A 10,616-nucleotide genomic window follows, 5' to 3' on the forward strand; every position below is an offset into this window, starting at 1 on the left:
GAGCTCAAAGGGAATGGACAGCCCAACACTGAGAAAGGGAGCCCAAAGTATTGCAGCTTTCCAGTCCAAAGGTGTGATGCCTTTGGGCATGAAAGGTTAATTTGCCACACTTTGGGATATAGGCACTTGGGAAGGCTGAGGAGCCTGAGCAGCCCTCAGCTGAGGACAGGCTGAAGAAGCCATGCCCTCCCAGCAGGGCGAGGGCGTGCTTTGGGCAACGGCAGCGTGGCACAAACAGGATGTGGGTGCCGAGCCCCGAGCCCCGCTGTGCCCCAGCCCGCGGGGGAGGAAGGAGCTCACAGGCCAGCCAAAGCGCTCAGGGAGACAAGCAACTGCAGCAGCTCTTAAAAAAGGCATTTCTCCTCGCAGAGAGCACTTGGGGTGGGTCCTGCTCTGCCTCCTGGGAGCGGGGCAGGAGGAGGGTGCGTGTTCAGCCGCCACAGGACAGTGACACCGGGGTTGGGGTTCGGCTCCGTGGGCTCTGGACCTCCCGCAGCAGAGTTCTCACTGATCACAGGGATGCTGGAGAGTTCCCAGCAGCCAGTGGAACCTTTTCCTCTGCTTATTCCCCAGGAGCGGAGCGGGTAACACAAGTTTACTGCAGAGCAGGGCGCAGCTGGTCCTCGATAAATGAAATTGGATTTTAAACTGAACATTTCAATTAATTTGATGAATGCTACAGAGCCTGACCTTCTCAGGGGACTTAACTGCTCAGCTGAGTGTTGCCCACTGCCCAGACCCTCCCACCAGCTCCTGACTCCTGGGTGCCACCTTGGCCTGCAGTCAGGGACGGTGCTGCTGCCCCTTGGGCACCACAGGGATGGTGCCGCTGCCCCTTGGGCTCCAAGGGATGGTGCTGCTGCCTCTTGGGCTCCAAGGGACGGTGCTGCTGCCCCTTGGGCACCACAGGGATGGTGCTGCTGCCCCTTGGGCTCCAAGGGACGGTGCTGCTGCCTCTTGGGCAGCACAGGGATGGTGCCGCTGCCCCTTGGGCTCCAAGGGACGGTGCTGCTGCCCCTTGGGCACCACAGGGATGGTGCTGCTGCCCCTTGGGCTCCAAGGGACGGTGCTGCTGCCCCTTGGGCAGCACAGGGATGGTGCTACTGCCCCTTGGGCTCTACAGGGATAGTGCTACTGTCCCTTGGGCTCCAAGGGACGGTGCTGCTGCCTCTTGGGCAGCACAGGGATGGTGCTACTGCCCCTTGGGCTCCACAGGGATGGTGCCGCTGCCCCTTGGGCTCCAAGGGATGGTGCTGCTGCCTCCCTCCTGCTGCTCTGCTGGGCTGGTTCCTGCACCGCACCCAGCACTTCCTTTCCCCCACGCTGTGGCTGTGGGGCCGTGTTCCTGTGCAGCAGCTGGTCACACTCAGCTCTCAGGGCTCAGGGCAGAAGATGGCACAGCTGTTATCGAGGGCGGCTGGGCCTGGCCTGCCAGCACCTCATGGCAAATGCACTCACACGTTATCCATAGACAGAGCCAGGAGTGAGTCCCGGTGCTCCTGGCATGGGCCCGCTGCTGTTACTGGTGTCACATCCAGCTGTAGCTGTGCCACACCAGATTGGACAGAATAAAGCTTTTTAATTTTTAAAAGCTTGAAGAGGCAGAAATCCACCCCGTGGATTCCATGGAGGGAATGTTTCCCTGCCCTTGAGAGGTGGTTTTGCCCAGCTGTTTACAGACAGCTGCCTGTGGTGGAAGGAATCCACTGCTGCCTTTTCCTTCTGCAATTCTGCAGCCCACACAGTTCTGTGATTCTGTGATAATTGGAAAGAACCTTCTCCTCTCCAGCCACCAGACCTTGCTGGGTACTCAGCCTCTCTGAGGGCACCAACCGCTGCTCATTATCAGCTCATGTTCAAACCTTATTGTTCACTTTTCTTGGACAATGTTTGCCAGCAAAGGATGGATTTTATAAATAAATCACACCAAATTAATCTTAAAACAATAATGAAAACTTCTTGATTTAAAGACGCAAACTCAAGAGATTAATAGGAGCAGTGGAAAGTGTTTGGGTCCATTTCTAATTGGGGGCTGAACTTGACAAGAGGATTTCCAAACCCTAAATCCCAAAGATACCAGAAATGCTGTACTGTACAAACACAGAATGTCATTCACAGCAGGAGATTACCCTGTTACGTAAACCTGGCTTTGGGCACCAGGGCTGGGACGAGTTCAGCTGTGGTCAGAAATGCACCATTGCTGCTCGGGTGATTCTCCAACTTCACTCTGCAAAACGCTCCCCGTGGATCCTGCCAGCCCTCGGAGTGACTGAGAGTTACCGAGAGAAAACGGAATGTCTTGGGTTGGGAGGGACCTTAAAGCTCTCCCTGTTCCACCCCCTGCCTTGGCCAGGGACGGCTTCCACTACCCCAGGCTGCTCCAAGCCCTGTCCAGCCTGGCCTGGACACTTCCAGGGCTCCAGGGGCAGCCATGGCCCCTCTGAGCAGTGCTGGCTGTCCGGGGTGCGTGGCTGGGCGCAGGTGGACAGTGACACCACGCTGTATGCAGGGCCTGTGCCTGTTCCCCTGTGGGGGCTGCTCCCCAGAGGGCAAAGTGCCCCCACTGTGTCCCAGGGCACAGAGGTTCATCCATGGCAAGGTCAGCCATGGTGAGCTTCATCCACAATGAGCTCCATCCACAGTGAGCTCCATCCATGGTGAGCTCCATCCATGCTGAGCTCCATCCATGGTGAGGTTCATCCATGGCAAGATTCATCCATGGTGAGCTTCATCCCCAGTGAGCTCCATCCATGGCAAAGTTCATCCCTGGTGAGCTCCATCCCCAGTGAGCTCCATCCATGGCAAAGTTCATCCCTGGTGAGCTCCATCCACAGTGAGCTCCATCCATGGTGAGCTCCATCCATGGTGAGCTCCATCCATGGCGAGCTTCATCCACAGTGAGCTCCATCCATGGTGAGGTTCATCCATGGCAAGGTTCATCCATGGTGAGCTTCATCCACAGTGAGCTCCATCCATGGCAAGGTTCATCCATGGCAAGGTTCATCCATGGTGAGGTTCATCCATGGTGAGGTTCATCCATGGCGAGGTTCATCCATGGCAAGAACCATATGTGGCAAGGTTCATCCATGGCGAAGTTTATCCCCGGTGCGCTCCATCCTCGGTGAGCTCCATCCCTGGCGAGCTCCATCCATAGCAAAGTTCATTCCTGGTGAGCTCCATCCATGGCAAAGTTCATCCCTGGTGAGCTCCATCCTGGGTGAGCTCCATCCCTGGCAAAGTTCATCCCTGGTGAGCTCCATCCCTGGTGAGCTCCATCCATGGCAAAGTTCATTCCTGGTGAGCTCCATCCCTGGTGAGCTCCATCCCTGGCAAAGTTCATTCCTGGTGAGCTTCATCCCTGGTGAGCTCCATCCATGGCAAAGTTCATTCCTAGTGAGCTCCATCCTCGGGGAGCTCCGAGCTCCATCCCTGGTGAGCTCCATCCATGGCAAAGTTCATTCCTGGTGAGCTCCATCCCTGGTGAGCTCCATCCATGGCAAAGTTCATTCCTGGTGAGCTCCATCCCTGGTGAGCTCCATCCATGGCAAAGTTCATTCCTGGTGAGCTCCATCCCCGGTGAGCTCCCAGCTCCGTCCCTGGCGAGGTTCCCCGGCACAAACCCGCTGGGGAATGTTAAGCGGGTTAGGTGGCAGGCTGGGGAAGGTGGTCACCCTCCGGGGATTAGGGGTCAGAACAATGGCTGTCCCTGTGGCCAGCGGGGACACAAAGAGCCATTGTGCCCAGAGCACAAACTCCTGCTTATTCCCGCGGGGCTGACATGCCCGCAGCCCCGCGCTCCGGGCCAGCACAAAAGCTTCCTTGCTTCAGATTGTTTGTTTATGTAAATTATAATAGTGCGTTTAATTATGCAACGGGCAGAGCCTCGGCGACGAGGGAGGTGCAGACTGGGCTGGCAAGCCTTGGCACAGCGGATGGTGCGGCCCGGGCTCGGCACAGGAGACGCGCCAGGGCCGCTCGCGCAGGGACCGGAGCCGGGGCGAAGGGGCCAGGAGGAGCTCCCCACCCCGGGGCAGCGGGCACGGCCCGGCCCGGCCCGGCACGGCCCTCAGCATGACAGAAGAAGTGCCCGCAGCTGCCACCATGCCGGCGTGCAATGGGAGCGTTGCCCCGCAGGACGGCCCGCTCCAGGTCATCGGCGGCCTCGAAGAAATTGCAAAATCTGTTGGGACAGTCCCATACACAAATGCAGAAATGAGCCCTGGCGCTTCACCTGCAAAGGAAAATCTGGAGGAAAATAGTAATTCATTGCCAGAGGACATCACGCCTGAGAGTTTTGCTGGAGAGAAGCGATGCCAAGGTATTGTGTGGGGCTGCCTGTCTCTAGGTGTTGGGAGAGAAAAGTCCTGCTTTCTCTATAGCCTGATGAATAATGGGATGTGCTGTGTGTTAGTCAAAATTCCTAATCTGTGGGACCTATAATGGTGACTTGGAGTATTTCAGAATCTGGGACACATTAGAGGGATGCTATGAAAAGCTCATAACTAAAGAAAGGAGCAATTCTAAATCTGCTCTGAAAACCTGCGGATCTGCAGCCATTTAAATCCGACTGTCATCACTAATTGCTCCATCAGCCCATGTCTTGTGCTTTGTGTTTCCCAAAGAAAAGCGAGAGGAGAACGCTGGGACACCACAGCAGGGACCAGCGGATATCCAGGACACAGGGACCAATGGCCAGAGATCAGGGGAAGGTAAAGCAAAATCCATCTGATGTGGGGTGCCCTGATGTGTAGCAAAGAGACAGTGGATGCAGGCAGTTATTATTTTTTTAATTGGGTCAGAAACTTCTATTGGGTCAGGGAGCAGTGACTCCTTTATCACCTGTGAGTTGCTGCACCTTAGAAACCACAGCTGATATCTTCCTTCCAGGGTTTTACATATCTCATTGACCATGGGGTATTCAAGCATTGTGGGGTTTTCAGGCAGAAGGTCCCTAGCAGCCTTACAGGGTTGGGCCATTCTCTGCTCCATGCTCAGAGGAGAACCTTGTGAGGCTGCTGGCGGTCAGAAACCCCAAATCCTTTTCCTGCCTGATTCACCAAGTGATGAATCCCCTAATGTCCAATGATCCACATCAAATTGCTCTCCTACACACCTGTTCCTGGGTCTTGCTCTGCTCATTTCTGGGTGAAAATGGTGGAAATGAGTAGGAGCCAGGGCTGGAGCCTCAGCCACCTCCTGTGGTGAGTGGGGCTGCAGGGGGGTCACTGCCCGTCCTGGTCATGAGCTAAAAATGTACTGAGTGTATACAGAAACGAACATGCTTATTTACTGTGCAAACTGCAGCCACTTCTCCAAAAGGAGGAGTATTTTATGGCGTGTTACTGGAGGAGAACAGCCACGTCTGTCCGAAGGGGGCTCTGGGCATTGCTCCTTCCTCATCTCCCACCACAGGCTCCTCCCGTCTCGTTGGCTTTGGCAGGGATGGGACAGGGGAGCTGCAGGTGATGCTCTGCCCTGAGCTTTGAAGTGGGCTCTAAATGAGCCATGGGCTGTGCCCTGAAAGCAAAACCTGCTTCCGTTAACAAAGGGGAAAATATCCGAACATTTGTCATGGGCAAATTAATATTTCATAGCAACTGCCTAGGGTGCGAGGAGGTGAATAGTGGTGGAGGCTTTCCCACTTAGAGCTGACATCCATATTCCAGCTGTGCTGCTTTAGGAGCACATAATAAAACCTATTAAAGGATCTCTCATGGGCCCCCTGCACCCGCCCTGCAACCACAGCACTTTATCTCCAAATTGCAGGCAGCTTTTTAGTACCCAACCAATTTAGTCTAATTAATACTCTGGACCCTACAGGCAAAACCTTGAATAGACCATTTGTTTCGACACTAAAGCATCATTAACTGCAGAGACGTGCCAAACAGGGCAATTGGGAGATGGCCATTTCTATCAGGGGTGGCCACTGCTGAGAGAGGGACACATCCCTTTGGGGCACAGCTGGGCACTGTATGCAGAATGGCTCCCTTCCCTTCCCTTCCCTTCCCTTCCCTTCCCTTCCCTTCCCTTCCCTTCCCTTCCCTTCCCTTCCCTTCCCTTCCCTTCCCTTCCCTTCCCTTCCCTTCCCTTCCCTTCCCTTCCCTTCCCTTCCCTTCCCTTCCCTTCCCTTCCCTTCCCTTCCCTTCCCTTCCCTTCCCTTCCCTTCCCTCGGTGGCAGTACGGAGGGAGGCATTGGAAAGGACCAGGGATGACTTTGGGAGCGCAGGGAGCTGCCCCCAGGCCGCCCGGGTGTCGGGGTCTCGGTGTCGGGGTCCCGGTGTCGGGATCCCGGTGTCGGGGTCCCGGTATCGCGGTCCCGGTGTCGCGGTCCCGGTGTCAGGGTCCGGCTGTCGGGTCCGGCCGGCCGCGCGAGGCTCCCCGAGTCATCCCGGATGGCGAATCTGGGGGCAGGAGCCGGTGGTGCCGCACCCGCAGCCGCCGTGTCCCCCGTGTCGCGCAGGGCCGGGTGGCACGGCAGGGACCGGCACGGCGGGGATCGGCCCGGCGGGGACCGGCACGGCGGGGATCGGCCCGGCGGGGATCGGCCCGGTGGCCGCGCCCGGCTGGGAGGTGGCGGAGACCGCTCCGGGCAGCGCCGAGCCCAGAGGGAACGCGGCCGAGGAGGCAGAGGAGGAGGAGGCGGAGGAGGAGGAGGACACCGAAGAGGATGAAGTTCAGGTGATTGAAATCAAGAAGAACAGCGAGGCGTCCCGCCTGCAGCAGCGAGACAGCGGCAAGCAGCCCTCGCCCCCGGGCAGCCCCGGCTGCAACTCCCCGCTGCAGAAAGCGGGGGAGCCGCCCAGCCTGGGGAAGAAGAACGACATCTCCAGACACAGCTATTCCAGGTACAACACAATCTCCTACCGGAGGATCCGCAAAGGAAACACCAAACAGCGGATCGACGAGTTCGAGTCCATGATGCACTTATGAACTGAGGGGGAAGCGCCCGACGCACCAAGCCTTTGCTCTGGGCTTGGCTTTATTTTGTTCCCCCAAAACGTGTCTCTTCATACAACACAGGGTCACTGCTTTTCTTCTTTTTGTATATGATTTATAATACACTGTGAAAATTTAACATCTTGGCTTTGACGGGGGCAGAGGCACCCATAGCGCAGGAAAATAAATAATCAGTTTGCTAAATACACACCCGCTGGATTTTAGGGTTATCATCCTTTCTTCTCTCTGCCTCTATAACCGTGCTGAGGCCACGGCAGCTGGAGCTGGCTGGGCCCCTCTGGCTGCCCCAGGCTGCCAGCAGTGCTGTAAGGAGCTGGCAGCGTGGCAGCTGCGACGCTGCCAGGGCAGGGGGCAGCGAGAGGGACGGCTGCTGGCCACCTCTGTCCCTCTGTCACCTCGTCCCCGAGAGGGATGGCTGCTGGCCACCTCTGTCCCTCTGTCACCTCGTCCCCGAGAGGGACGGCTGCTGGCCACCCCCGCTCTGGTTTGCAGTCTGTCTGTCCTGGTGCCCAAGAGCTGCTCTCTGCCAGCACTGCCTGTCCCCAGCTGAGTGCCACCAGGCCTGGGGCAGCTGTGGGCACTGCTGTTGGTGCTGGCTGGCCACGGTGCCTGCCCTGCCAGCCCGGGGTGGCTCTGGGGCAGTGGCACCGGTGACCAGTGCCATCTCCAGAGGCACAGCGGGGTCTGGCTGGCACCAGGGCAGCAGCTCGGCTGGCACCTGCCTGCCTGTGCCTGTGTGCGGCTGGTGAGCCTGGCCACTGCCAGGAACACCTATTGTCCTGAGGCCACCAGGTCAGACTCTCTCAGGTGTTTTGATTTTCATCCTAAGTTTAGGTGCAAAATTTTAAAGATTATTTTGTCAAAACCAGGTGAGTTTTAATCCATTATTTTTGTCTCACCTGGATATTACCCTTCTCCATTTTGAAAGATATTTGTGTAAGCACCATGGAGTGGTGGCAATCTTTTTAAACTGTTTCACGGTCAGATTTGTCTGGAGTTGGGACTTAGCATTGCACTTGTCATCCCAGAAAGCATCTGGGAAAGCTGAGAACAGCTGCCAAGGGAGAGGAGGTAAGGAAGGAGTTATACAGGGCCTCCTGCAGCCCTAAGTGCCTTTTTAAGGATTAGTTTTACATCTCCAGCAGCACTGAATATCGCTTTGACTTTTCTTGTTCTACATAAAGGCAATTATTTATTGGCAGCGTGCAAATAATACGGGGCAATTCTGCATTGTGCCAGCAGACATAGCCCTCATTGTGCCATTCACACTTGTTTGTTTGCTCCTTGGCCTGGGGAAGTTCTGAGCTTTGCTTGTACCAACTTATACTGGGGGTCTGTTCCCGCTGGCAGCTGCTCTGGGGTGACACGGCCCCCTTGGAGACGCGGCTGTGGTGGTCCCAGCCGGGGCTGGAGCAGCCGGGGACAGCGGGAGCTGTCCCTGCCCGTGGCAGAGATGGGCTTTGAGGTCCCTCCAACCCAAAGCACCCCGACCCCCCCAGTGTCTGTGGCCACCCCCAGAGCTGTCGGGGCAAGGCTCCCCAAGGCTTTCAGAACCTTGGGCTCGCTTTGTGCAACGCAGCGCTTGCTCAGCCGAGAACCGCAGCGCCCTCTCCTGCTTTTCTGGGTTAAAAAAGTGAAAAAATAGAAGTGCTGGGATGCTCGGAGGCCGGAGCCTGCCTGGGCCTCCGGTGGGTGTGGTGTGGAGAGCCGGGTCCGCAGGCAAGGGACGGGCAGAGACGAGGTGCCGGAGCTCCGGCCATCCCCGTGGGAGGGTGCCGGGCACGGAGCCGCTGCCCGGCGTGCGGGGCAGGGGGCACGCAGGCGTGGGAATTGTCCCTCGGAGCAGAGGCACTTCGAGGCAGGTGCTGGCCAGGGCACGGCAGCCACTGCCCGAAAATGCTTTTTCTCCGTTTCTGCCGTGCCGGGTGTGGGCTGAGGGCAGGAAGAGCAGAGCCTCGTGGAGTGTGCTGGTGACAGTTGTCACGACACCTGCAGCAGCTGTGGCTGCAGCAACCAGCTCAGTTCCTGCAGCGAGCGAGGAGCCAAGAGGCCGGGAACCAGGGGAACTGGTGCTTTGAAGGCTCCTCCTGGGGCGATGATTTACGGTTCAGCCTGGTGTAACTCGGGAGGAGTCCCTGGAGAGAGACCAGGCTGGTCAGATTTAACACGCTGCGCTCAGAGCAAGCAGCTTCATCTATTATCATCTATTCCTTTTTATGATTATTATTTCTTTAACAATTTAACACCGGGGACACGAGGGACTCCTGTCCCACCCCACACACGGGTGCTCCCACCCGGGGCGCTCCCCGAGCCGCGGCCCGGGGTGCGCGGGGAGCAGCGGCTGCCGAGCCTGCCGGAAAAATGCTCTCGCTTCTGGAAGACTGGGCTGAGCGGCGCCGTGGGAATGCTCTCAGCGGAGCGGCAGCGGGGCCCAGCTCGCTGCCAGCAGCCCCCAGGCAGCCTGCAGTCTCCGAGCAGAGATCCAGCAGGGAAGTGAGCATTTACAGAGCGCGGCAGCGGCGGGCGAGTGACAGGGCTGGCGATGGGATGTGACCGTGACATATGACTGCCCGCTGCCTGCGCGGTGACAAGTGATTGAATGTCAGCAAACAGAATTTGATGAAATTCATGCTCCTGATACGAGCTGACTGCCCAAACAACGTCTGTGTCATTTTTCTGATGGTGACTGCGGGCTAGCTGCGCTGAAGGAGGGAGAGAAAATCAGGAAGACAGCTGGAATAGGAGTCAACTGGGAAAATCTGTTGGGCCAGTCAATATTTTGGCAGACTGAGCCTGTCAGATGCTGTCAGCACTGACAGAGGTAGAGCTATGCTGGGGCACTCTGCAAAGCCAGAGGAGAGGGAGGGGGGCTCGGCAGGGCTGGGGGCTCGGCTGTGCTCACCGTGAGCACCGCGTGCCACGCTCAGCCCAGGCACCAGGGGCTGGAGCAGCCCCTCAGCTCAGCACAGGGCAGGAGAATAGCACTGCCTACACTGCAGCCCTGCAGGGAGCAGGGAGCAGCATCCCAGAGCAGGAATTCCCAGCAGGAGCAGGCTACAAACCCTGTCTGGTATTTACCCTGGATCTAACAGCCTGGGCACACAGAATTTACTCTCCCATCAAACCCATCCCATCGCTAACTGGGGCTGGATTTTGGAGATGAGGAACTTCACAGTACAGACAACACTTGCCTGTGCCAGTGAGTCCAGAGGGAGTTTGGTGTGCAGAGCCTGTCTGTGCCATGCAGCCTGGGCTGAGGGGAGCAGCAGGGCCCCTGGAGAATTCCGGAAAGCTACAGGGGCTCGGGGACATGGCTGGGGTCCTGGCAGCCCCAGGGTGGGACAACCTGGCTGCCCTGGGAGGAGAAGCTTCCAGAGCGGCCCCAGGAGTGTGCCTCTGGCAAGAAGCAGGATAAACCTCTGGTTCCCTGCTCCAGCAGCTCCTCTCCCCACCAAACAAAGCAGGGCACGCGTGTCCTCACTGTCCCCGGCACAGGGAAGGACTGCTCCAGGCCTCCCCTGCAGCCCTGGGTGGGACTGACCCACATCCACCTCCCACGATAAAATGTGGGCTTCAGTGATGTGCAAGTGATTCCTCACAGAACCCTGATCCTCACCTGTCATACACCAGGTCCTGCAGGGATGGATCCTGCAGCCAGA

General features: G+C 57.5%; 1 protein-coding gene across 1 annotated transcript; it reads left to right on the top strand.

Annotated features, from left to right (window-relative positions):
- Window positions 1-3,899: 3,899 nt before the first annotated feature.
- ERMN (ermin) lies at window positions 3,900-7,146 on the top strand. The gene is made up of 3 exons (XM_077784859.1): window positions 3,900-4,318; window positions 4,623-4,709; window positions 6,461-7,146. Exons 1-3 carry the CDS (start codon window positions 4,072-4,074, stop codon window positions 6,928-6,930), a joined length of 804 nt encoding a protein of 267 aa, XP_077640985.1. The 5' UTR covers window positions 3,900-4,071; the 3' UTR covers window positions 6,931-7,146.
- The last annotated feature ends 3,470 nt before the right edge of the window (window positions 7,147-10,616 follow it).

The sequence above is a fragment of the Lonchura striata genome, chromosome 8 (genome assembly GCF_046129695.1).
Source record: "Lonchura striata isolate bLonStr1 chromosome 8, bLonStr1.mat, whole genome shotgun sequence".
In the NCBI taxonomy this organism is placed as follows: Eukaryota; Metazoa; Chordata; class Aves; order Passeriformes; family Estrildidae; genus Lonchura; species Lonchura striata.

Coding starts and splice junctions, on each gene's coding strand:
- ERMN (XM_077784859.1), top strand. CDS start 4,072: ATGACAGAAGAAGTGCCCGCAGCTGCCACCATGCCGGCGTGCAATGGG. Junction 4,319..4,622: donor TGGAGAGAAGCGATGCCAAG/GTATTGTGTGGG, acceptor TGTTTCCCAAAG/AAAAGCGAGAGGAGAACGCT. Junction 4,710..6,460: donor TGGCCAGAGATCAGGGGAAG/GTAAAGCAAAAT, acceptor CGTGTCGCGCAG/GGCCGGGTGGCACGGCAGGG.